This window comes from Passer domesticus, chromosome 14, assembly GCF_036417665.1.
Source record: "Passer domesticus isolate bPasDom1 chromosome 14, bPasDom1.hap1, whole genome shotgun sequence".
NCBI classification, from domain to species: Eukaryota; Metazoa; Chordata; class Aves; order Passeriformes; family Passeridae; genus Passer; species Passer domesticus.
Window position 1 is genome coordinate 10,131,933 of NC_087487.1, and position 27,539 is coordinate 10,159,471.

Genomic DNA, 27,539 nt, shown 5'->3' on the forward strand with positions numbered 1-27,539 from the left:
CCTGCCTTCCTCCAGTCACTTATTAAATCACTGTTTCTTCAACAGGAAGCCAAATAAATCACTGTTCACTCTGAATATAAGATTGTTCATGTTTAGAGTATTTATTGTGGCAAAACAATTAATAGATTTCTTTTAAAAGATTTTTCCATGTTTAGGAACAAATGGACTCTATGTGAAGAGGGGAAAACTATCTTGTTTTGGAAAGAACACTGATAAGGAGACATGCAAAGTTCAAACATCTTTTAAATAGTTTTCTCCCAAAATGTATTAGTTTTGTTCAGCTTTTCTAGTTTGTAAACAACTATGTAATCAATGAAAATATATTTAGCCTACCTTTAAAAAGATGTTTCCAGTATTAAGTGATAATAATAGTAAAATCATATGCAAGACAAAAATATTAAGATCTAGCATGCTTGTCCCTTAACAAGTTCTATTCCAAAATTATATTACATATATTAATTTCAACTTTGTAAATGTTCATAATCTCAAATCTTTGAGTAGTCAGACAGTGACAAAAAATTATTAAGAAACTGGACAACCTTTCTGTATTGTGAATGCCATTCATTTCAAACATTACTTGCTAGTAAAGTGCTGTTACAAGCAAAATGAAATTGTTAGTGTCTATCGAAAGAAGATGACATTTTAGTAATATTCAAATTGTACTTGTTTTTGGCAAATAGTTAAAAGCATAGACATGTTTGTTTAACCACCCAAAACTAATTCAGTATAAATAATATTGGTTTCAATAATTCTATGCTAAAAGGCACATACTAATGTTCCAGCAGTTCTTTCAAGTGAGCTTTTGTATGTAGAGTTTTAATTGTGCTTTTAAATAGTTACTGATTCAGTATGACCTTGAAAGTGACATTTGTGCATGTCTAAAATACCTTCTCACAAATGAATCTCACACTCTGAAGGTGTAATTTTGTTAAGATTAAGATTATATGTATCTATATAACTATGCTTGTTGATCTCTATAGATCTACATAGATATACACATATACATATATTCATACACACACAAAAGAGCTTCTTCTGGAACAGCAGCAGAAAGTGCAGTCTATACTTTTTTGACTTGTCTTCATAATAGAAAGTTCAGGTATGAATTGTCTTGGGATTTGTGAGATCCAAAGGATTATTTGTGATACTGTGTATGTCCTGTATTACTCTCTTTCCTTACAGGCTGCTTCAAGCTCACTTCACTTCCAGAAGAGATGATTGGCAAATTATTTTCCATGTGATACTGAATAAGATGACCCACACTATCAAATATATGATCTTTGGTTCTCACCTAGTGGAAGGAGCAAAAGAATATGTTAGATTGTTCTTATAACCAGTTGGACATGAGGCTAACACATTAAAATCAAAAGTCACTTAAACCACTGAACTCACTTGAGCAGAATTGTTAGGCAATTCAGATCTATCCTTTGGACCACCATTAGCTCACAAGAAAAGTAGTGGTAAAGTAAAAAGATTGTATGTCAAACTGGGCTGATTATGCACAGGGGAAAGAAATAACCTTTTATTTTTCTCCACAGAAGAGAGATATTTTTCCCTAAATCCCATTGAGGATTACTTTTTTGATTTACTCTCTCCTCAGAAATGTCACTCAAGACTGCTCTTCTGAGCAGAAGAAAGTAGAATTGAAGTAACAACAAACCTTTTTTGTATCCAGAAATTCATAATTAAAGATAGGGTTATTTTTTTCTAGCACTAACTGTTCTCAGTTAGTGCTAGAAAATTATGTACACTAATTATCAGCACCTGGACTAACAGTATTTAAGTTCCTCACTGCTACTTCCACAGTACTTCAGTGTTTATGAGTTTTTGAACTTTCAAACCTACTGTAGCCACTGGCTATATTTAAATTAACCCGGATAGAAACAAATCACTTCCACTTCATGGAATGCACCCATGCATTTTGATTGAAATATCTAAGCAGCACTGAAATGTCATTACATGAAATATTCATACCTTGCCCTCAGGATCCACCAAGAGCAGATGCTTTGCCTGCCCTCCCTGAAGTCCACTGAGGACATACTGACCAGGTGACGTTGTGCTTTCCCGTACCAGAAAATCCCCGTCATTGACTAAGAGGCTCTCTGCTGCTTTCCTGTTCAATTTGCCATGGTAACAATCTTCATTCTTTAGCTGTTGCTTTATTTGTGGCAGAACACAGAGACCAGCTGTGTTGCTTGTGGCACTCTGCTGAACAGGTTCCGGTGATTCTAAAATTAAATGAAAGGGAATGTATTGGACACTTCACCTGAAACTTCATCCTAAAAGGATGCAAGCCAATATCTTTAATAGCTTTTAAAAAATTCAAACAATTCAGTCTTGAAGCAAACCAACCTTACAGATTGTAAGAATATGCACACATGAATGCTCATGACCCTCCAGTGCATTAGGCAAAATTATCACACCACCTCTTCCCCTACCTTAGATGGGAAAGCCTTTGGTCGCTAGGCAACAGGGATTAGAAAGAGGAATTTTTCTGATGCTGTACTAGTTTGGGGTTACATTTCTTTGTATGAAAAAGTCAAATCTTCCTGTAAAAAGAAGATTGTTGTTGGCTTTTTAGCTTTTTTTTTCCCCTCAAGATCTTGTTTTTCCTTCTTCCTTAACAAGCTCTGAAGAGATTGTCACAGATCATTGGGAGAGTCATATTGAGTGGCTCCAGCTATGTGCAGGAATGTCAGACAACATAGCCAATGTAGCCAGAAGGGAAGGATTACAGCATGATGCATTTGCTGTTAAAAAACGAACAATTACCAAATGTACTAAAAAAACTGGGTGGTTTGGGATATAGCCAGTCAGACTGCAAATGATTCACAGGCAGGATTCTTCTAAGGAAAATATGAGGATACCACTTCTTCAATGGAATTGTGCAACCTAAGGCTCCTCAGGATATAGGCAGTTCCTTTTAGAGCATGATGCAGTCCCAAGCTGGAAATGCCTCAATGGTCACAGATTTCTTTATTGTATTTCCTTTATTGTCCAGTCCTTTTTCCACTTTCTTGTGTGGAGCCAGCTCTGACAGAGAAAACACTGAGTGGGAAACCATAAAAGGCAAAGCTAATAAAGTATATTCAATAATGAGGACAATCAGTAGCAACTATATAATCATTTAATGGATATCCACCACTTTCAGTCCATAAATCAAGTTTGGACATACATTTACTTGATACCACAAATCAAACTGTTTGATTTAGAAATTATTGGATGAGATTCAATGGTCACTTATGGAAGAGCTGAGAAAAGACAGTCACAATAATCCCACTTTAGCCTTGCATGCTATTGCCTGTGAAGCAAAGGCATCTGAGGTCATCTCCACCTTAGAGTGGTTAAGACCTTGAACATACAGGAGAAGCTTCTAGCTTCTTCCTTGAGGCAATGTGCAGTTCCAGGCTCCTACCATCCTAAAGACTTGCTTTCCAATACCTGTGGCACTCCATTCATTGTCTTCAATGAACTACAGAAGATGAAAGGTTACTCTGCTTTTTTACCCTCACAATTTCTGCTCTTTAATCCCTTTTCTCTTGAATCTAACAAGAAAAAAGAACAACCAGGATAGATTTCTTCCCCCCCCATCTTTTCTGTATTTCTTATGGGAAACCCAAATCTTTCAGCATGCAGAGAAACGAGAAGCCCCCCTCCCAGCAGTGCTTGGACAGGTGTGGCGTGGCAAGGGGAACCTACTGGCCTGGCGCAGAGGGCTCCCAGGGCTCTGTGCTGCTGCTGGGCCTCGGGCTGCAGAATGCAGGGGCTGGGTGTTGATGTAACATGGATCATCAAAGAGATCTGCTTTGTAGGCAGGTTTCAATGAGGATGCCTCTTTTATTGTCTTCTGTGATCTCTCATCACAATTACCTGTAATTAGTATACAGTATGCACAGATTTCTTTTTTTTTTTAACTCAGCTTTAAGTAACTGTAAAAGCTGAAATAGGAATGATGTTCTTTTTCATAGCCCACTAAAGTAATTCAGGTGGAAAATAAAAATGCAAATGAACTTATTGTTCCATATGTCTAGAAGGTACCAGGTCCAAAAGTAATTAGAATGAAGTTTTCAGAAATGTTCTGCACTGGTCCAGTTCTGCTTCAATCAATGTCAGCAGTGCACCTCCCACAGACTGGAAAGAAATTAATACATATGCTTCTACAGAAACACAAACCATACATGTTATTTGTTTCAAAACCCTTTCCTTCCCCTCTGCACCACAAAAAGAGCTTGTGGGAAGCTGAGCAATTCTCTCTCTTGCTATTCTGGTGGAGAAGGGAGAGATGGAGGAGATTGGTGCTTTGAGGCTCTGCCTGGAGAGCCCAAGCCACATCTGTCAGGTTAGGATCCAAGCCTAGGAACAGGATAACAGAATATCCCCTGCAGGGTATGAAAATAATAGCACTTCAGCTAGCCAAATAGCAGGCATATTTTTGCTCTTCAACAAACGTTTTATTCATAGATCTATTCATTCATTCTTTTGTTTGTTCACCCTCTCTTTGTAGAAACCATTTGATTATCCTTTTCTTGAACTGGAAATAACACAAGAAACTGAAGTATCCCCTACAGACAGTGTAATGGATCACTTCAGAGCCGGGCAGGTGGGAATTCAGAAAGGACCTCATTGTGCAGTGAATGAGAAAGCTGAGGAAATGTGCTCAGGGCATCAGCTGTGGCAAAGGAAGTCCAGAAAGGGATGGAGGCTGATATCTCCTGGGGTCCCTGAGAGCAGACTTTGCTAAAGGCAAATTGATCCTGGGTACAAAGCTGCCTAAGGCAGGGGAAGGGCACAGTCCCACTGAGAAGCCAGGGAAGCTGGAACCCAGGGGCCAGGCTCTGTTGGAAAAAAACAGTGCTGATACTTTGGATCTCATTGAGCATTTGTAGGAGAAGGGATATATTCAGAGACTGATAAGTAATGAAGTATCTTCCTTTTTCAAATGGTATGAAGAAAGGGAATAAAACAACAAAGAGTTGAAAGAGAATTAAAAAAACAAAGAGCTACTGTACAGTATCATGAGAAGTAAAATGAGTAAGTCTGCCAGCAGACATGAAGATAGATTAGTGGCCTTTAGAAAAGCTGTAAGGCTTTTTTGTCTGCCCTCCATCTAGGGAACTAAAAATGACCCACTAAGTAGAACACTTTTCACCATTGTATTGAAAGCCAAGGGACAGCTCTTCCAGGCAGCCTGCCCTGGTTAATTCTGCATATGCATGAGAAGGAAAAGAGAGTACATACCCACAGTTTTGTTTTCTTCTGGACAATTTTCATATATATTGATGAAGGTTGGACTGCCCGTCTGTAGAAAAATTTTTAAGTCAGTCACATAAAGTAGTCCCCTAGAAAAACTCAGGTAACTTCAAAACATCCATGCATTAGTTAATAGACATACAGGTAATTAAACATCTTCTTCTCATCTCCTCAAACAACATTTCACACTGATACTCTTCTTTCTTTAATGTCACATCTGGACTCCAATATGAGTGTCATTACTGCCCAGTTATGTATCTAATGTTTAGTATATATACAGTATAACTTCTAGGTAAGAAAGCTCAGATTTTCTAATAAGTGTACCTCATCATAAAATCAACTACAGTATCATGGTTTGAAAGTGAAATGGTTACTATATTGTCTGAGCAGCACTGAAAGAGAAAGGAAAACCAAAAAGTAACACCCCATGGGAAAAGGGCATTAGCGTTTACATGCAGGATAACTCTGTGCAACAACATTGGTGAGCATCAGGTGCAAACTCTGGATACAGTAAAACATTTTTAGAATTAGAGAACTGGTCACTGGGAGGTGGGGACCTGATATGCAGAGTATGGTTCATGTCAGCAAAAAATGGATGGAGCAGTAGCACAGGAACACACAGCAGCCCAGGAGCAGTTGCCACCAAACATAAATAACACCTGGGAGCAGCAAGTTTTTAGACAGAACCAATTGGATTCCAGCAGGCACATCTGAGTGTGCTCCCTCTGAGCAAAGTGGTGGTGCCTTCTTTCCTGTGTGGGGAAATAATGGTGCTCCCAAGGCCTCACACAGCAGACTCTGAAATCTGTGCAGCCAGTCTGAGCTTGGCTTGTTTTACTCCCTGATTGGTTTTAATTTCCCACTATGCCAGACAAGAGCCACAGATATCTTTTGCTGATTTAACAGAGTTTCTTGAAACAATCCAAGAGTAATGAATATTGCATATATATTGCAATCAGTCAACGTTGTATGTATAAGTTGTAGAGCATAATGGACAGGATGAAATATTTATTAGATCACAGAATAGGGAGCCAGGAGGTCCCAGATTTTGCAGATATTCTCTCCAACAAGCCATTTAAATTGGTATCTATTTTCTTCTCAGAGCTAATGAGTGAACAAGGGAATATTACTTGATCTCCTGAAAGTACTCTAAGGACAAACCAGTTAATATTCAGAAAGTGCTTTGGGATTCAATTATGTACTAAGCATCATTAAATCTAGCCTAAAAAAACCTTTTCCCAGGATAATCAGGACCTGGTTCTGATGTTAATGCCATGCTTTAACACCACAGAAACATTTTATTATTCATTCCCATAATAGGCAGCGAATATTTATCCCAGCAGATGCTGTACTTACTGAGCAGTGCTGCTTTTTGCACTGGGCAGGACACTTAGCCCTGGGGTCTGTCTGCGCTTTCATTCGCATGTCTAACACTCCGCCGGTGGGAGGCTCCTTCCCTGGAATTTCGTTGTAATATTCATGATGATCCTCCCTCTCCTGTGAATTCCCAGCTGATCCATTAGCATGTGCTGCCTCACTGAAAAAAATATGGGGGAAAAAAATAAAAGAAGCATCTGATGTAATCAATTGCTTTCTAGTGTAGGCAAGCATCCGCAGTGTCTGCACAACACACAATACACAGATCCACCATATGGAGGCTGTAAAGGGCTTTGGGCTGGAACTTTCAGAGCTGTTTATTCTTCCTGAATTAAAAATAGTCATGACAGTTTGGGATAAAGGGAGGTACAACCATTTCATTAGCACCAGGCAGCCTAGATATATTTTCAAGTCAAAGAAAAGGTAAGAGGAATCTACTGAAACTTTAAGAATTTCAACACATTGTTCATTAAGGTATCAAAATGCTGACCATAAAAATAATTCTTATGGCTTCTTGACTGAACTCTGTAAACCTAGAGATTACTGGGGGGTGGTCAGACTTAAAGAGAAAAATTAAAACATCACAGCATTTAGTCAGACAAGCCTGCAACTGTTCTAGAAAATCGAATATTACTACCAAAAAAAAAACAACCCAAAAAACCAAAAGGTAGCTGTCCTCAGAGACATTTACCCTGATTTTAATAGCCACAATCAATATTCTGGCTCAGCTTGAAGGGAACACTGAATGACATGAAGAAGAGCACACAATGTTTTTTTTGAGCTAAACCAGAATGATGATAGTTTAAATGTACAGCTGATACACTGCAAAACAACTAGGTGCTTCCTGTACTGTCTCCGGTCCCAAAATAAAAAAACTCATCTCAAATCTTACTTCTCTGATTAACAAGAGTATAATTGGATAAAAGGCCATGAGCAGGAAAGAGATAAAGTTCAAGTAGTTGATTATGTGATATGCAGTGCAAGTATTTGATTATGTGATTCATAGTTGTTTGGAAGGGAGTGACTCATTCACACAGCAATATCCGACTCCTCTGCCCAAGGACCATTCTCAGAGGCTGGCTGTGGGTTATGCTCAAGGAGGAAATCTAATTACCCTGTTCCATTTCTCCCTGCTCCTATGCTGCTTGTGACATAACCTAGCAGGATTTCTTAGGAATAAAAGGCTTTTCCTTTGGTTATTTTCCCCAGGAAAAACAGCCCAGTTTTAGCAGTGGAATGGCAAGAACCACCATATACATTGAAATAAATATAAATTGAAGTTGTATTTATGCAATAAAACCAGCTCTGCTGTGATGCAGAGGCCCTGTTCCAGTGACACTGCCTGCCCAGGACTCCTGTGCTCAGGGTGCAGGTAAGCAGTGCCACAGCTTTACCTACTCATGAGAAGTAGCAGGCAATCAAATTCAGTGTTACAGTAAAAAGAAGCCTGAGAAAAATAGGCATGGCTAATCTGTGAGGAGAGCCACAAATTAGAGCAAGAATTGTGTCCCCAGTGCAATGGAAGAAGGGTAATTGAAATGGGGAATTGTGGTCCAGAAATTAATCTAGGCCTTGTATTTCAGGCAATGTGCAGAGGACAGGGCTTCACACTTTAAAATGCCAGGTGGTGGCTGTGTTTATTTCAGTTCATGAGGCTGATGTAAGTTATGCCAGGTGAAAACTGAGGCTGCTGCCAGAACATGAGCAGAATAGCAGAAAGATGAATTAAAATGGCTTATTTCCCCACCACACACTTTCCAGAGCTGAAGCAAGCTTAAACTTGGCACAGGTCAGGATGGAGCTCAGTCTCTGTATGTGTGTGTGTCTGTCTGCTATTTATAGAGCTGAACTTACTTGGGCAGAGTAATTTGAACATTTGTTCAACTTGCATGACTTAAAATAAGGCTGCTTTCTCTAAGGAACAATACAGCTTAATTCTATGTTCTGCACCTGTACAAATGTCACAAAAATCAGTGGAGTTCACTGGAGTAAGCTAATTTTGGTGTCTTATACACTGCACATACAGGCATACATTTGAATTATCCTATGTCCAGAAAGCATATTCAAAGCATCTTACTTATGGATCACTCTTTGTAGTGTATTGTTTTCCTGAAAAGTATGAAAGAGAAGGAAACTGCCAGTTAAGTGACTGACAACGTGCTGACCTTTCATTAGATGTAACCAGGCTAGATGGGTTCTTCAGGTACTGTCTGAACCGGAGCTCAAAAGCCTGCCCTATGGTGTTGATCACCTCCTGTGCCATCCCATTGGGACACTCCAGGATGTGGCATGCTGAAAAGAGACACCTCACTTTAATTAAGTAAATGCAGTTCATACCAGACAGTAGAGACTCAAGCTATACTGCTTATAGCAAGGCTCCTACCCCTCCATGGAGGCAGCAGCTAGTACAGCTTTAGTCTGACCTGCAGATTCCCACTCCATTGCACAAAGAACATGACATTTAAAGCCACAGCCTGCATATTATTACCCCTAAAAATACAGCAAAGCCAGAAATTGTGCAGAGTATTGAGCTGAGTTCAGTAGCTTCCTTATTTAGCAACTCAAACAACTCCTTGTTACATACAAATAAAGCAATCATATAAGCACATATAACAATTGGAAGCTTGTTTCAATACCTCTCTGATTAACAGGGTCTTTTGCTACATATGCCACGTAGTCTGTTGTATCCTACAGGAAAGAAGACAACAAATGTCTTGAATATTTTAATTATGAACAATCCTACCACCACAGCACAGCAATTGCATATAAATAGATACATTTTTAGCTTTAAAATGCACGTTTCTTTCAGGGAAAAAGAACCAGAGGTACAAGCAAAGTAAGCCAAGGAAAATATCAATGACACACTGGTGGCTATCAACACAGCAATTGTCCCATATTCTTTTTCTTCTAAAAATGCACTAGACAATTTGTCATTCTTTGGGTCTTGAATAAACCATGTATTCAATTCCAGCTCTGCAACAGGAGTAGAAGCACAACTGGTGCCTCATCAGCAGGCAGTGCTGCTCCTTCCAGTGCTCCCATGGAGCTCAGAGCCTTTCCCATGTAACACATCAGGGCTGTGTGACTGCTGCTCACAGCTTTTGGCTGGGACAGTCCCTACCAGAATCACTGGAAGATAAAATAGAGCTAGCATCCTGCAAAGGACGAGTTTCCAGTGTTCCCAGTTGGTAGCAATAAGATTGAGTTTTGAAGGCATCTTAGAGAAAAGTTAAACTTTAAAATTACGCAGAATAAAATGGGTATCTGATCTCAATTGCTGCTGCCCAATTTTAGTCTAGCTACAATCAGGTTAAATTACTCTGGATCTCAAAGCTGCTGCTGAGATCAGACAACCTCAGTATAATCAGTTTTCTGTTTCTGATTCTCTTTCTAGCCAGCACTGAAATAATCCTCTTTTTCTAGTCAAATTGAAAAGAGAAGTGGAAGAGAAAAATTAACATTTCTAATGATACCACAAAAGCAGAGAGTGGCTTGATAATTCAGTGTTACAGTCAAATTGGTGAGGTAATGAATAACATTCTTTTAATTATTAAAGATGCATTTTGTTATTTTGGATCTTTAAGGTGGGACAGGGAAAATGCAATTCACAGCTTAAAGGCATGGTTCTCTTGAGAGAAGATGCAATCAGCTGGCAGGAAACAAGGCCCCATTTGCAATATGCACAAAAACAATCATTTAATAATTCACAATGAATGACACAAGAGGCAGGTCTTAGGGCTAGCAGAACTTGTCCTAGATATTTTTTTTTAATCTCTAAAGTTAATATCACTAAAGCAAAGCAAGCTAAATATTTCTTATGTGTCTAGTGAACTCAATTTCCTTCCTTTTCCTTTCAAGTTTTTCTTAAAGTTCATAAATATTTCAGGATAGATATTTTAAAATAAATCACACTAGGGAGTGACTAGAAACTCAAGTAACTGGAGCAGCACCTGCTATTTTTTATGTCTTTTTAATGTTTATGTAGATGTCTGGAAGATTTTGCTTTAAAATAAAGCCAGAATAGGCTTAATTATCAGGCAGAATACTGCTACTCCTTCACAGCCCAGAACAACACTGAACTTCACTTAGACCCTGAATATGGGGCAGGTGGAAAGACAGGTCCTGTGGAAACTGTGTCCCATTTTAAATGAAAGGGGAATTTTGAAAAAAATAATTGAACAAGACAACAAAATTGCCCCTTATGTGAAGGGCCATTAGATTTATAGTTACCACTGATGAGCAAGGCCCCTATTTCACATTATCCTCCCAGTAGGAAGTGTCAGCAGCTGCTCCACCAAGCCCATTTCCTGCAGCACATCTGTGTGCACACACATCTCCTGCTGGCCCTGCCATTAAGCACTGACCAAACCCAGCCCTGTGTAGCCTCTGAAATCTGAAGTCACTGTGCAAGACCAGCGCAGGATAATAATATAAAAAACACTAAAAAAGGTAAACAAGCCCTAAGGAATTACTTATCCAATGCAGATAGATGCAATCTGGGTTGCTGCTTACAATCATTATAGTACAGACTCTGGAATAGAATAAAAACCCTCTGACTTGAAAACATCCATGACTGCATGGCAGTGGCACTAGGAAGAACAGCCCTATCTGCAGGAAGGAGGTGGTTATGCTACATCTGTCTCACAGGAGCTGTTTGCTTGAGTCAAAATTAATCTAAAAATTTAGAGGTGCCAGTGCTGACAGGTTTTATGACAGGTATTGGATCACAGGGACCACTGAACTGATCAGTTCCTATGTTCACATGCTTATTTTCAGATCCCCAAGTCAGAGGGCTTTTGAATGGACTGACACTCACTGATGGGCAACAGGAAAGTTAGCTATGTATCTATTAAATAAGCACTGAGTCACTATTCCACCTTTCCTTTTCAATGTCAGTCCCCCAGTTTTCTTTTATTACTGCTCATGATCCAGAAGGGCAGTGTACTCTGTTAGTGCTTGTGGAAGGAAAGGATGAAGCAAAGCATTTGCAGGTAACAATTATGACATGAGTTTACTAAACCTGCAGAAGTATATTTTATAAATCAATACTTACTGGGTCACCTCCAGAAGCAAATGAGATGGACTGCATGTGATGGTTGGCAATAATCTGAAAAGCACAACAGGCTAATTACACATGCTCTTGGGCCACACATTGGAAGACATCAGAACATATGTCTTTAAAGAACAAGCAAGTAAATTCACAACAATCCCATTTATTAATTTATGCATGTGTTGTTTAGGAAGGAAAGAGATAAAAATAGGAATATTTTTTACACTACCTATTCATGTTTCGCAATGTCTAGATCCCTGAGAAATCTTCCTTAAAGGGTCTTCAGAATTAATTCAACCCCCAACTTCTAATTGTACCCAAAAGGAAGGAAAACCTGGTGTCCTAATCCCCTCCTGGAACAGATGTGCAATGGACAGGAGACCTCTGCACTACAGACAAATCCCTAGGAGCCCCTTGATGCTCAGCATGGCACCAGCTCAGTGCAGCATTCCTCAGAGCCAGTGAGCCAAAATGACCTCCCTGATGTTCCCCTGCTCCAGCCTGGAGCCAAACCTGCTGCTGGCCCAGGGTGAGATCATCCAGGGAGTGATACCAACAGCTGAGGGAGGAATTAGGTGGGCAGGACAAAGATCCTTATCATATCTGCCAAGAAGGAAGGGAGCACAGCCCAGTTCCAAGCAAACCCAGGCTCTCAGGAACACACCTCAATGGAGCCTAAAGCCTTTACACAGTGTAATTGATTGTACACATGTACTATCCAGCTGTAAAGTAGCTTTGAATGACACCAAAGCCAAGCTCTGACTTAATACCTATATAATTTTTTTTCCTCCTAAGATTTGTCAGAAACTACAGTCAGGACTAGTGCCTTGTTTATTAGGCACTTTACAGGCAAACACATCCAGAGAAACAATTTGCCAAGTGCTCAAGGATCCCTCCCCACAGAACACACCATCATGAACAAAAAGGACCTGTGCTGTATGTCAATTCCTCCAAAGTGTTTTTAAATTCAGAGACAACATGTAATTCAGCCTCACCAGGCATGCACAGGTCTGCTGAAGGGTGCTGCATTCCCTTTGAAGGGCACAGCCTTCCCTCAGAAGCCACAAATGAGGACAAAACTGTGGCATGGAGGAAAGGACACTGATTACATGTATCCTACCTGCTGCGTGTCAGCATTAATCAAAGTGAGGCTGCTTGTTGAAATGGTCAGCTTTATGTTCATGCCAGAAAACTGAAGGTTACTTTTGCCAAGTACAGAAGACAGAAACTTCACTGGAGGCTTTGAACAAAGAAAAGAAAGAAGCTGTCAGCTCAGTCTGTGAGGGGCAGAAACATATAAAAGTCAAGGAGGTTTTATGGTATCTTGTTGAGACTTTCAATGGGGCAAGGATAATGGCTTGATCAAATGCAAATAGATCTTCTAACAAACATCAGCTCTGAATGCAATACTGGAAGGAATAGGTTTTATGTCAATAATGAGGAAAAAAATCCCAGTGAGCTAAATGTTATAGCTGGCTCAGTAATTCAGAATGTGCAGTTTTCTTTCTGAACTCTTCTTTGTTTCCAGAGGATGAAGTGTTTCTGAGTAAAGCAAGAAATTCTCTCATGTATTCCTCTTTCAGGAGCAAGTTCATTCCTCCTGAGCTCCACAGTTACAGATAGAAATCAGTAAGTTCTGCTGGACACCACCCAACAGTAACCACTGATGTTGCCCCTCACTGCATCCCAGTTAGTTAATAAAATCCATTACACACTGCCATTTTATTTTAATGTGTTTAATTTTTTGTATATATAAATAAGCAGCAGATAATCTTCCAGTGAATTAGCTCCCTCTTGCAAACCAAAAAAAAAGCCAACCCAATTCCAATAGTTTAGCAGCCAAAGCCTAAAACTTGTAAAGCACCATGCACTGCAAGGGCTGGTAGAAGCAAGAACTCTGGGCAAAGCCTTAATCCTGGGAAAAATAAAGTAGGGCAGAGCCTCAGCCCCAAACCAAAGAGGCTAAACACCCTGCTACCAGCACTTCCATGTTATCCAGGCTGCGTTCAGATGGATTAAAATGCACTAATTCCAGCATGGGCTGAAGCCTGTTAGAGAATCATGTATCCAGCTTATCAAAAGCAGATATAGAAAAATAATTGCTGAGTTAAAACAGGATTTACCTTCCGCTTCTTTATAGCTCCATTTGTACCCGACACAGCTTCACACAGTCGGCTTATTGCTTCCCTGCAAATAAAAAATACAGCACAAACCATTGGATCATTTCACATGCACCATCTGTAGCAGAGCCAGCAACTCTGCAATTTATTGTTATCGGCCCACTTATAAACTCTTAAATCTTCTGGAAGGTCTCTCGCAGTTGTTTTTCCTTCTTCTTTCCTCCCACTGTTTAAAAAAAAAAAAACACAAACAAAAAAACCACCAAACAAGCAAAAGAACTATTTAACAAAATACAGTGATTCAGCAGCCTGGTTTGGATTCTTTTTCTTCATCAAACCTATCCATTTCACCTTATGAAAATTTATTTCATAAAAAAACTTCAACCAGAAGACAAGCAACCTAATACCTCCAAAGTCCTTTTCTCAGAATGGTTCATAGATCCCTTGCATGGCAGGAGGGGCTCCTCCCTGCTTAATCCTTCCTATTTAGCACAGCAGGTGCATGCTGAGTGAGCCCAGCTGGGTTCTCTGATTGACTTTCTGGGGTTTGGGATTTCTTTTAAAAAAAAAAAAACACAACAGAAGAAAACCCAAAACAACACCCCCCCTCAAAAAAAAAAAAAAACAAAACAAAAAAAAAAAAAAAAACCAGAAAAACAAAAACAACAACCACACAACAACCCAAACAACAGTGGAGGGGTTGGGATGTATAATCAGCTTCTCCAGTTCTGTTTCAGAGCTATCAATCCATATCTATCTCTGGTAGGAACTTCCAAACTAGACCTCTCTAGCCACCCATTCTCCTCTGCAGGCTCCTCTCAGTTCAGGCAGCAGAAGGGTAAGGCTTAAAGCACACACAGTGCTCATTTCTAGATGAAAGACAAATCCACACAGGGTAACAGAGTGCTGTGCCTGTTTTCCACACTTGAACAGGGCACATTCTGGCCTTTGCTCAGGCAAGTGACTGGTTTGGACACACAGCACTGATGGCCCTGGCCAAGGTCAGCACAGCAGCTGGGACAAAACCTTTCTGCTGGCAGCTACAGCCTTTCCCTCACTGACAGCTACTGCTCTGAAGCCAACAGGAAAATGGGCTGGGGTGTGCTCAGCACGTTTCCATACTGGACATCCCAGTTGGAGCCGCAGCCCCGGCGCCTCCAGCTGCCCTGGCCCTGTCCCACAGGAGCTGTGGTGTCCTCAGGGTGAGGGTCCCCTATGGGGCACCTCCAGCCTCAGCCTCTCTCTTGTGGCTGAATCCAGATTTACCTTCCAAGGATGGGATTTGGTTTGGTTCTAAAGGGGAAGGGAGTTTGTTTAATTGTTTGTTTGTATTATTGAATTATTATCCAAAGAGCTAATTAGGAAACGAGCTGGTCGGGAAAGTTGTCTGTTTCCAGATCCCAGCGTGTGTGTGGGAGGAAAACACCACTGGCCTTCACCTCCTGAGTAATATTTAGTCCAGAAGGGCTGAAAAGTATCAGGAGAGCACACAATGACAAGAGGCTCCAGCCAGGTATGTCCCATGAAGGAGTGCCCCGTGAGGAGTGTGGGCCCCAGGACCGTGCAGGTGAGAGAGGAAGTAAAGCCAGCCCAGTGCTGGTGAACCCCAGAGTCACTGCTCAGTGCCCCTCAGCTGCCACACCAGTGGGCTGTGTGATTGTGATATACACTGAGGGATCACACTGAGAAATTCAACCTCGATGCTGTCAAATGAATGGAGACCTCACCCACAGCAAGATATAATTGATATTTTCTGAGTGAAAACAGCAGGGAAGAAAAGGGGCCTCACCGTGGGTTACACAAGATCAGAAACCCAGCCTTTTAAACACTGACCCTTCTTAGCATTTAAAAGCAAAGTACTTCCCCTACACAACTGAAAATATATTTTATTAAGCAAATTTCTGATACCCTTCTTGGTTAGCTCCTGTTTTATTTAGCTGTTACCAGCAGGAAGGCCAAACATGATGAAAAAAAAAAAAAAAGAGGAAGACATCCTGCAGGATGATCTTGCAGATTCCAATAATCAGCTTGGAAAATGAGAACTCATCTTCTCATTCAATATTAAAGGAAATTAAAATCAGAGCCAAGACATTAAGGCTACTTGGAGCCTTCAAGTCTAGCCTTACCTAGAAAGAAAACCAGATACAGAACAAATTGGGAAAACAGGGAAGTTGTCTCTTTTGGTGACAAATGAGTTATTGCACATCTCAGGCAGCCCATGTGAAACCAAGAGTTGTAGGCAGAGTTGCCAGCCACAGAGCCTGTTCTTGTACAAGCCAGTGTGGTGGCTGCCCACTTCACCATGCTCTGAAGCAACTGTCCAGTAAAAAGAATCAAAAGTTAGCAAACCATTTCCATGTAGTAGTTTCTATTACCTGTCTTTGGTAGGGGAAATAGCTGTACAGACATTTCTTGCTGCACACCTCTGGGTGATTTTCTAAGTGATCTAACAAAACTTTACAAATATTATTTGAAAGGTGTGAAAAGCAGGAGTTTGGTAACATCTGCTGCTAAAACTGAACACTTTTTACATGCAGTCATTGCCACAAACTAGAACCTGCACCTCACACTAGGAAGAAAAGAAACTCTGGATGCACCCACGATAAACCAAAATGAGTGCCCCATTTTTGGCATCCATAAGCCTTTAAACCAGCTTTTTGGGATTTTTTCCAGGCCCACTTAGAAGTCCAGTCTGCAGGTTTTCCCTGGGTCTGCAGCCTGGAGTGAGACCTGTGGCAGACACAGCTCCTGCAGCTCCCAGAGCGTGCCCCTGAGGGAGGGCGCCTGTGGGCAGCAACACTGAGCCACTTTGTTTATTGTTCCCCCAAAACCAGAATAAAAGACGAAAGATGGGCTGATGTAAGCAAGCAAGCATGCTGTTGAGGATTTGCTTTTAAGCATCTAGGGCCCTGCCTACACCATGTAACAGAAAGGGATTATGTGGCTCAACAAAGTTGAAATTAATCTTCCAAACAAAGTCAGCCTTCTTCCAGCAGCCCTCCCTGGCTGCACATTTCAGACACCCTTCACCCCTCACTGCCTGACCATTTTTGAGTTTGCAAGTCAATGCCCCAATCCACAACCTCTTTTCCCAGAAATGCCCAAATTTGATGACTAATAACCAGCTTGATTTAACAGAAATGGGAAATGTGTAAGAGGAAAAAAGCTGAATGGCTGGACAAGAGAAGCACACATTAGGGTCCAGCAAAGGCAGGACCTGCCACAGCACAGGGGTGACAACCCAAACATATCTTGTATCCAGAGCAGCAAGCACAGGCTAACCATTACAAAAAAATTACAAAGACCCTCAAGCAGAAGAACCTGTTAGACTTAGTGTTATTTTTGTTATCTACGTGTTATCTACACGTTATGTTATCTACATGGAGTCTGAGATCACAGATATCTGCAAAATGGGAGGGATCTTCCTAAGAAAAGTCAGGTCATGGGCGGGCACAGCAGAGCTGGAAAACATGCAGTGGGATCTCCTCTGCCAACCTCCTCTCCCCACAGCCAATTTTAGATACCATGAGGTAACTAAGCATGTACATACACATCGAGCAGGGCAGGGTGCAGACATAATTAGAGACCCTTTCTACATCACTTTAAAACAGAAGATGCCTCTTTGTTTAATGAAATGCCATCAAAGTAAAAATATTTTTTACCCCAATTCAAATAACAGGCATGGTTAAAGTGGGGTAATTTCCAGCAGCTCCTTGGTTGGTGCATTGTGCATGTGTCTATAAACTCACTCCCCCGAGAGAACAATAGGGGAATAATCAATGTTATCTTTGCTCCAGTCAGCTTGTCATCGATCGAACTTTAAAGTCTGCATGTGTGAGCTCAGCACTTCAGCATTTGGTTTGCAAACAGTTTAAGTTTTGAATTTCTCATGCACAAAAGAGCCCGTTAAGGTCAGCAGTGGCATTTTTTTTAGGTGATGGAAACATTTCCATTGTTAAGTTTTGACACAGTTCTGCTTAACAAAACCTTACTATCTAGCCCAAATTTAAGTTGGCGAGCTCTTGTCACGCAGTAATTCATATTCATTATTTTCCTGACAAACCAGCCAAAGCTTTGTTCTGTTAGCACAGCAGCACACACCTCTTGCAAGCAGGAGATAACCTCGCCCTCTGGCTGAGCTGTGAAGAACACAGTGGCCTGGGCTGGGTGTACTACGTGGCTCTTCTTGGTGTGTGAAGGACCTGCCTGAGGGAAGTATATTGGTATCTCAGGCACTTCTTCATTCACACATGCAGGAACTGGACAAGTGTGTGCTTATACCAGTTGTACATGTCCATAACTGCTGGTTTTGAATATAAAACAGCTTTCAGGTGAAGTCTATAGGCATTGAAGGATTCATGTTTTTCAGTTCCTTTCAGCTGGTAAGTCCGAGAGCCAACAGGTATAAATGTAACACTATTCCCTCCACATTGCTTTCCTTTCTCCATGAATTTTTGGATACAAACTTGAGGAAGCAAAACAGCATTTGAAAATCTCCCTCCAGCAGGAAGAAAGAGCTGGGCAGGCACAGAAAGCCTCAGGCACACTCCTGGCATCCTGAGCATGAACTATGCTAGAAAAGCAGCTGAGAGGACAAGGGAACATATCTAAGGCCAGGTGAAGATAACCTGCAGCCACCCACCTCTCCAAAAAGCTGTTGGGTACCTGCTGGGGCGGCCTGGCACTTGTCCTGACTGGTGGACCATGAGCACTCAGAGCTGGAGAGAAGGTGATTGTTTTGAAAATTCAAACACTCCCGTACTGCCAGACATACAAGAATAAATGCAAAAAGAAAATTGTGCTTTTCTATTTCTGGCAGGACATTTCAGCCACCCCACAGGTGTAAGGATACTAACAATCTACACTCAGAAACTGACAATAACCTGCAATAGAAGTTGCAAAGTTCTCAAAAGACCACAAAATATTTCACATTTTAACCACATCCCCAGCTGTATCTGAGAACAAAACATTAATCCTTTTCTGATTTGCAGCCTAAAAACTTAGGCTTGCAGTACAGATGGAAACAGCTGTATTTCAACATGCTTTCCTTGTGACTCCACTTCCAGCTGAGGCTGGTCTTGGTGCAGATGGGGTCAAGCGATGTCATACATCTGATAAAAACTCCTTAGGTGACCTTGCTGGATTGAGGGACTGATGGCACTTTCTGCACCAGGTGGGAAGAGGCGTGACAGAGAGATCCATGGTGTCCTGGCTCTCCAGCCTGGCCCAGCAGCACCAGTGGATTCCCAGTGCCCTGGGAGAGCCGTGCGGGCAGCGCTGAGCCACGTGCACAGCCCAGCTGCTGCTGGGCCCCAGCTGCTGGGGATGTCTGCTCTGTGCTGCCACTGCAGGGGGAGGCTCTCTGAGCAAGGACTGGGAGAGAAATTACGTCTGTGCCTGAAACAATTCATTTTCCAATGCAAATAGCCTATTGTAATGATCAAATAATTCAAATCGTCACTTAGGAAAAGACAAAACAAAACATGCAAACTCCTATTCAGAATTGTCTCAGAGCTTGGCACGCACCCTCAGCTTTATACAAAAATTAGCACTTGGGCTTTTCATTCTTGGTCTGAATCTCAGTTTTACACCACCTACCTGGTGACTTGTGTTCGTGTGCCAAAGTCCAGGGATCTCATTGACTGCAGCACTTCAATACAGCCCATGTACTAAGGAAAACAGACAGAGAAAAGGGAGGACTGTTAATATCTGGTACACAAGTAAGAGGAGGATCACAGGAGGAAGCAAATGTGATTATTGTCCACTAAGTTTATGCAGAACCACAGTCTAAATGGAAAATCAAATCAGCCATCCTAAAGCTGCTTCCTAAATAGATCTTGTTTTACTAAAAGTGTAGAGAAGAGCAATAAAGATACCAACAACTTAAACACCATAGCACAAAAAAAAAAAATTAAAAAAAAGGCAAAGCACTCTGGGGATACAAAATTCAATTATTCCTTTTTTTTCCATTTCTGCTTACTCTCAGTTATTAGGCTGTGACACTGAGCTGGGAGGAATACATGAGGAAATACTGGAGAGAACAGAGTCCTCAGGAGCAGAGAGGCTCTGGAAGCCCCTCGAGACCAGTGCACTCAGAGCCCCCTGCAGAAGGGCTGAGTGTCCCTCCAGAGAGGAGGAGGCATTACAGGCCACAAGGAAAACCACTGGCTCCACACTGCTACATGTCTGATGACAAATAACCTCTGCAGAAGATGAAGGATGTGAAGTTGCAATTCCAGCTCATAGCAACAGCTCTTCAGAGCCTACACTATAAACTGACCTGCTTTAAATTAAAGGCTGAATGCCACACTTCTGTTGTATGGGACAGAGCTGGGGCCTTTTCTACACTCATTTGGGATTTGTATAATACTATTTCTCAGAAATGTCAAGGATGTGACGGAATATCCCCAGCCATCTCTTACTAATCCTTCAGCATTCCTATGGATGTCAATCTCTCTGTTGTTGAAGCAGTCTGATCTCTTCATTTCAACAGGCTGGCACAGGTCTGGGTCTCTCATTTTTCCTCTTGGGACCATCCTGCAGTGCTCACACAGTGCCCCAGGGCTGCAGTCACAGCATGCCTGTGCAGACCTCTCCTGCAGGAAGTCAAAGCTTCTGGGACACAGAGACAACTTGGAAAACCCAGGCAGGGCCAGGCATACTCTGTCCCTGGTCTGAACGGATGGAGGGGGCATTCTGTGTCAGAGAGAGGTACCATATTTAGTTCCTCTGCCTCACTTTGCCTGTAAATCAGTTTTTCTGCTGGGCCATTCAGAGAGGGTTGGATTTAGGTATCTGTTTCAGCTTTGGAGACTTTCAGAAATAAGTGTGTGAAAAAGAGAATGTTATATGTGCAGTCAGGGATTCCACAACAATTGTATTATCCCTATTTTGCTTTTTTTCCAGATAGCAATGTAACCCTTGGGAGAACTCCAGAATTAGGTCAGAGACCTGGAAGGACATCAATAAGAATCTGAAAGGTTGGCAGAACTGCTTCCCTAATGAACATTTAATGACTTTGAGAGCTATCTGCCTTGTTAAAGATATTCCTGCTTAACAGGAACAAAGCAAATCTGGAAAATATGTCTAGAGCCTCAGCTTGTAGCACAGCAACGACCTCTGATCCTACAGTATAAGGTCAAGCATCCTGTAAGCTGGTTGGCTGCTCCTCTATCCTTGAAAAAAGAAAAATTTAGAGAAGTAGGTGAGTCATATGCTGACAAGTGAGTCCCCATTGCATCCTGAACAGATGCGTGGGAAGCTACTCTAAGCAAAGATGAAAAATCAATATTAGGTTTTTGCATAAGTGACCCTGAGTGAAGCTGAACTTATCAATGATTCACAAAAGACCTTTTTTTTTTTCCCTTTAAAAGCCTGAGTAGGGAAGTGCATTAACATGGCACCTCACTGCATCTCTCATTTATTTTAGCTGTCGTTGGTTATCTGAACTGGCACAGTTGGAAATGGCTGAACCTTCACATGGCAGTATGAGGGCACAGAGAACCAGCAGAGCCTTGGGCAGGGGGAGGTGTGGGGCTGGGGCAGAGCAAGTCAGGGTCACAGAGCCTGGGAGAAGCTTATGGAGCACACAAAAGGACAATGGGATACCAGAAGCCCATTCAAGAAAACAAAAGATGCTCTCCAAGGAGGAAAAAAAAAACAATAAAAAAAATATTAACCCTTCCATAGCAAAATATGAGAAGCAGCACAACCAACGCATGGCAGGAAGGGGAAGGCAGCAGAGAAGAACAATGTTTGTCTCAGACTTCTGCACCCAAACTCCAGTTCAGGTGATGCCCCCACTCCCCGTCCTGTACACCCCAAACAGCACATGCCAGGAAAACATAAATGGGCTTTGGTGATGCAGGGTCAAGGCCAGCTCCATCTTTCCTGCTGCAGGGAAGGTTAAAGCAAAGCATGAGCAGGGCAGCAACCACAGGTGCCTGGGAGAGGAAGCCACAGCAGCCCACAGCTCTTGCTCCAGTGCAAGCTATTCACCGGGTGCTTTTGTGAAAACTGGGTCCAAAGGTGGTGTACAGGGAGGGGTGTTCATCTTCTGAAGCCCACAGAGAGGGGCAAGGCCCAGTTCACTGAGCTGCTAGGCAAGCTGGGGGAAGCTGGACACTGGCCCAAGGGTGCACTAACCAGCCTGGGGCAACAAACACAGATGTAACTGCAGAATTCAGCTACCTACAGAGAAATAGAACAGCAACAGTGAAACAAGCCAAGTGCTGAAGACCTGACATCACTAATGAAAGAGGATGCTGAACCCACTGTTCTGTCAGCAGCAGGATGGAGAGCTCTTGCCAAGACAAGCAGCAGCTCTTAGGAAGGAAAGGAAAGGAAATACTCACTGGCCCCTGCTGGAAAGGGAATGGCCCCACCAATGTGCAGAGATATCCCATCTGCCTGCAGAGGGCTGTGAGAGCACTGGCACCAGGGACTGCTTTGTCCCTTGGTGTTTGAGCACAGAGGGTGATCTGGGGCTGGCTTGCGTTTCCCCACACCACCAGGAGAGAACAGCAGCTATTGAAGATGCACACACCTTTCCACATCTATTTAGTGAGATGACAGAAAGTGACTGCAAACAGGATGAGGGACTGTGTGGGAGGAGATGAGCAGGCACCAGGCAGGGCCCATGTGAATAAGCAGCACATGGCAGGACAATGCAGAGGGCCAGGCTCAGGAACCTGTTGTGAGATTTCCCTGCTTTCACCCTAGCAGGAAGATAAAGTGCTGTCTGCCCTCCATGGACAGCACTAGAAGCTAGCCAGGGATGTGGGGAAGGAGCAGAGCATGATTACTGTAGTTTTGGTACAGAAGTTTTCCCAGCCCTTCCTTAGGTGCTGCCTGAGGTAGCCTTGGGCTGAGAAAGTCACTGTGTCCACTGGGAAGCAGGGACCACCAGAGCTCCCCTGGCAGTGGCACTGCTCCTGCCAGCACACAGACTGCACTGTGCCTGTTAGCTCAGCTCATCCTGCCTCACACAGCAGGGCTTACCGGGCTGGGGTAAGTGCTCTGTAACTCCGTGAGCAGCCACTAGTCAGGCAGCTAATGAAGATCTTTGGCCCAGGTTTGCGCCCTGCCAGACATTCAACTGGCTCATTGCTCAGCCTGAACCACACTGGTTTCCTCCAGCAAACACCAACCCCATCCAGATCCAAAAGCAAAGCCAGGAGAACCTCTGCCATCCCCACCACAGGAAGCAGAGAGGCCAAGGCAGCCCAGAGCAGCAGTGCACACCAGTGCAGATGTGGGTGGTAGCCCCAGGGCACCTGTGAGACAGCTCAGGCAGAACCAGCTGGAAAACAGACTAGCTACCTTCAAGGACTAAAAGAGCCCATTAAAGATCATTAAGCACAAACGCACACCCTCCCAATAGTTTGTCAGTGCTAGCCTAACTCTCCTCATGTTCTTGCCCTGCTCTCATCTCCCCCCTGCAGCAGCAGCAGCAGTACAGACAGACAGACAGACAGGCCCTTGGTCTGTTCCACTCCTCATGCCCACGCAGCACAGCCTCTTCCCTGAGGGCAGCAAGCCAGGGCTTTTTGTGAAGAAGAACAGCTTTTGATAAATGAAATTTTTTCTGGGAAAGTCTGACCCTTTCATTCACAGGTTTTCAATTTTTAAATATATCCTGAGGGGGGAAAAAAAAAACCCAAGGAAAAAATCATAAATACAGACATATAGAAATATTTGGGTTTGTTTTCTGAAAAAAACACTTTCTGCAGCACTGCACTCAAGCCAGGTCTCTAACAGAATGGTTCCAATCCTCCCCGTCCCTGCTCCCCGGCTGCGATAAAGCGAATGGCCTGAACACATTCCCGAGGGATCGGTTCCCAGAGGCGCGAGTGCCCCGCAGTCTCATTCCCATGGGACAAGGCTGCCCAAAGCCCAAAGCCCAAACCCCGAACCCCCAACCCGGCAGAGCCAGCACCGCCCCGGGCCCCGGCTCATGATTCACGGCTGCGGCTCCGAGCCGTGAATCACCGGAGCGCTTCTCCCTCCTGCCGGAGCGCCTGGCTGTTTATTCACCACGGGCCATGCAGAGCAGCTCACGGAACGGCTGCAGCTGAAACACCACAATATTCCCTGCCCTGAACATGGAAGAGCCGCTGGTGGCAACCTAGGACCAGGAAAGGGCTGCGCTGGACCCCCTTCCCCACAGAGGCAAGGAGAAGTGCTCCAGGCTGACCTGTCGCATCCTCCAGGGACACTGCAGGGCACTGGTGCCCACGTGTGCTTTCGGGGTGCAGGTCACGCAATTGTGATCTACCGTGCTGGAAATGGTCAGGCTCCTTTTAATCTAGAGACATGAGACTGATTTGAGACATACATGATGGCATGTCATTCATATCTGTATGCATTCACCACCAAACCACTAGCACAGGTTTATATCCACCTGCACATTGCTAAAAGCCCTTTAAGACAAAGGATGCTGCAAACAACCTTTACCATATTATTTTAAAGTATAATGGTATTAATCTGGCAATAGTATTTCCTTTTCATATTTTAGTTAAATATTTTTTTAAAACCAATCATCTTTCAAAGACTCATGCTTTGATTTAAGCTCAGGTACAGAGCCTTACTCCATGTTAGGTCCAGTAAACATCATCCTTGCTGTTCTCAGAGAAACCACTGATGCAGGACAGTGCTGAGAGACAGATCTTATCCTCCTTCTCAGCAGCAGCCACTTCCCTGGCACTCCCCAACAAGCAGGAGAGAGGATGGCAAGTGCCCCTTGGAATACTCCTCAGGCTCATCACAGCCCTCACAAACACCAGCAGGAAAGAGAAGTGCCATGGCCACTGTGGTACCATTCAGAGACAACCTCAGCTCCAGATGGGCAGCACTGTGGGAAGGTTTTTAACAGGTAGAAGGCTTTTAACGGGTAGAACAAGGACATGGTAAATATCCCCCTTGTAAAGGCTGCAGCAATCCCATACAAAGGATGTTTTGAAACACAACAGCATGAGAATCAGAGTTGTCCAGGCTTCTCTTAAAAATATTAGTATTTGGGCTCTTTGTTACTTAACCTTTGGGAGCATTTTGGGGGACCAGGTGCCATTATGGGTCTCAGCTTCCTCAGCAGGCCCGGGTGACACGTGGCTGTGACACAGGTGCCCTGTCACCACCAGTCACGCCTGGCCACAGCTGCCTCCCCAGGGGATGCAATGAGCCCAGCAGGGCCCCTTTTTAAAATAACACCAAGAACATTTCTGCCTCACTCCAGTCTGCAGGGGACAGCTTCTCCCCTACGACATTTCTTTGATTCACCTCATTATTGCCTTTCTAAAATAACTGTAGATCCTCTCCATGTAATTGCTGAATCCTCCTCGTACTCTGATTCAGCTGCTAAGGCCAAAGATCTCTGGCAGCAGCAGTCCCAATAACGTAGACCTGACCTGCCTCCTAACAGGGTCTCTGTGGAGATCCCAGCAACCCCAAACCCCAGCAGGGCACAAGAAGCTGCATGGGGAGAGTGAGTGCCTCCAAACACACAGGAGGGAGGGCAAGGGCCAGGGCTAGAGGGTAAGGACTGGAAGCAGCTCACCCAGCCCTTGGTCCCTTGGCCCCACTTTGCCTTCAGGTGAGACCATCCCCCTGCCCCATGGTCCTGCCATGCTGCAGCCCTGGCCACTTCCCAGCCCTTCTAAGGCTTCATCACCAAATCCTGAAGAAGCCTGGTGGTCTCTGGGGAAATGAGTACCTTGCTCATCCTCTCACCTTGCACATCCTCTGATGCTGAAACACCCAAACCCCCATGTATTTACCAATTTGTTGTGCTATTGAAAGGGCTAGTTGAAAAAACCATCAAGATTTTGGCTGGGACATGTCCGCAATGTTCTTGCAGCTCTCCTTGGGCTGGTTCCTGCAGGCCCACAGCCATGGGAGCAACGTATCAGGAAGATGAAGGGAAAAAATGTCTCCCTGTTGCATTGTGAGGCTCCTGCCAGTGAGATAATGCCCACAAAAGGGAGACCAGCAGAAAACCATACTGGAAATAAACCTGGGCAGCGCCTGCCCCACAGCCTCCCTGACAAATATGTCAGCAGCATGGGCCAGAACGCACCTAATGCCTGGAGCTGCTCTCTGTGAGGGATGGGAGGCCCTTGCATGGGCCTCCTTTTCCCTCCAACATGCAGAGTAACCTGTTTTAGCTGCAGCTCGGCAGCACTCCTCACAGAGACTACAACTGTCCCTTGGAATTGGATGTTGTGTTACCTCTGGAAGCAGCTGGGTTGCTTTTAGCTCCCTCATCTCAATGCCACAGCCCTGTGTACACCAGCAGACAGGAAATACATGGGAGAACTCCGTGGTTTGGGGCATGGGCTCTAGAGGCAGGAAAATGGAGGCCACCCAGCAGCCAGCAGAGCTGCTTGCCTTGTCAGAGAACGGGAGCCCAGTACTCACCCGCACGCTGTAGGTGGTTCCTGGCTCCTGGCTGCACGCGCTGTCAGTGCCCTGGGCCAGGCCCCTGTCCTGCCTGCCCACAGCCGCGGCCTCCTGGGCGCAGTCCCCCGCTGCCTTCGGCGCTGGGAGCAGCCTGTCCAGCTCGGGCTGCGGGTACGAGGCCGACAGGCAGCTGACCTCAGGTGAGGCCGGGCTGCTCGGGATGGTGACGCACTCCGTGAGCTTAATCCGTGGCACCTCTTTGGCTCCCAGGCAGAAACTCTTCAGGCCCGGCAGACTGGACGGGTTGGCAAGTTTGATGTTGGCCATCCGGGGGATCAGCGTGCACAGCGTGGTGCAGGTGTCCTGTGGCCCCAAGGAGACATCTTCCGTCAGCAAGCTGGGTGTTGAAGGATGGGAAGAGGAGGAAGAACCTTTGATATTTAAAGACGTATTTTGTGTACCTTCGTCTAGGGAGGTTATGGAATCATTCCTGAACCGGCTGTACTTAGCCCTGTGCAGCATTCCTGGATGTCTGAACAACCCTACATACAGGACGTGTCCACCGAGGCTCTGCTGGCTGCGTTCTCTCATAGCCTTGGCAGGTCTGCAACTGGATATTCTTGCATAAATTAGCTCTTGTAGATAAATTATGTGGAAATCAAGCAAGTCAAAATTTTCAAAACAGAAACCTATTGGATATTTTTGCTGACTCCCTCTTGAATGGTTTATTTTCCTCAAAGAACAAGGCTCAAAACTGCATGGACATCTGGCATTTTGTAAGCAGAAATAAAAGCAGCATACAGGAAAGAAGAGGAGCCACTATCCAAACCTGCCTTCATTGCTGCCTCAAGCCAGGCACTAAATCCCACCTAGCTCTGAAGATTCACAGCTGTAGCATCAATAATTGCAGAGTCCTGGCTGCAGCGAAAGCTCAAGCATATTCCACACAAAGCAGAGCAAGACAGCTACCGGCCCAAAGGTATTTTCAGACCGGCATGAACCCCGTAAGGTGCCCGGCTCTCTGCACTTCCACCGCCGCTGCCCCAGAGGCGAAGAGCATCCCTGCGCTGCAGCTCCTGCCCCGCCGTCAGGCACAAACCCAGGATTCTTTCGAAAGACACTGAGCAGCGTCGGTCTCGCTAATTCCTGCTGGCAAGTCCTTCAGCACCATGATAATCCCGAAGCAGCGGGATATTGCTGCGGCTCCGGGGCCGTTTCCCGCAGCGCCCGGGCCGCCCCCGCCGCCGCCGCCGCTTTTATGAATGAAGTTTTTGTGAATGGGCTCGGCGCGTGCGGGCGGGCAGCGCCGTGAATGGCGCTCGGCGCGCGGCCGCGGCCCGGCGGCC

At 44.1% G+C, this 27,539-nt stretch overlaps 1 protein-coding gene across 2 annotated transcripts; it reads right to left on the reverse strand.

Moving 5' to 3' along the window:
• Positions 1-77: 77 nt before the first annotated feature.
• SHC4 (SHC adaptor protein 4) lies at positions 78-27,464 on the reverse strand. Of its 2 annotated transcripts, XM_064389750.1 has the most exons (12): positions 26,212-27,461; positions 19,396-19,466; positions 13,801-13,864; positions 12,798-12,917; positions 11,681-11,734; positions 9,264-9,315; positions 8,793-8,919; positions 6,607-6,787; positions 5,239-5,299; positions 3,700-3,870; positions 1,975-2,228; positions 78-1,291 (listed from the first exon to the last, which is right to left on the reverse strand). In XM_064389750.1, the coding sequence occupies exons 1-12, from the start codon at positions 26,782-26,784 to the stop codon at positions 1,136-1,138; spliced, it is 1,884 nt and encodes a 627-aa protein (XP_064245820.1). In that variant the 5' UTR covers positions 26,785-27,461; the 3' UTR covers positions 78-1,135. The 2 variants fall into 2 exon arrangements, with proteins under 2 accessions (XP_064245820.1, XP_064245821.1); XM_064389751.1 differs by lacking the exon at positions 3,700-3,870 and having other exon boundaries at positions 26,212-27,464.
• Between the last annotated feature and the right edge of the window lie 75 nt (positions 27,465-27,539).

Bases quoted from the DNA above. Each gene is read 5' to 3' on its own strand.
- SHC4 (XM_064389750.1), bottom strand. From the start codon at position 26,784: ATGAGAGAACGCAGCCAGCAGAGCCTCGGTGGACACGTCCTGTATGTA. The intron at 6,788-8,792 runs GTCAGCACGTTG...TATTTTTTTCAG, and splicing joins CTGGTTACATCTAATGAAAG to TGAGGCAGCACATGCTAATG. The intron at 5,300-6,606 runs GTAAGTACAGCA...ATTTTTCTACAG, and splicing joins GCAAAAAGCAGCACTGCTCA to ACGGGCAGTCCAACCTTCAT.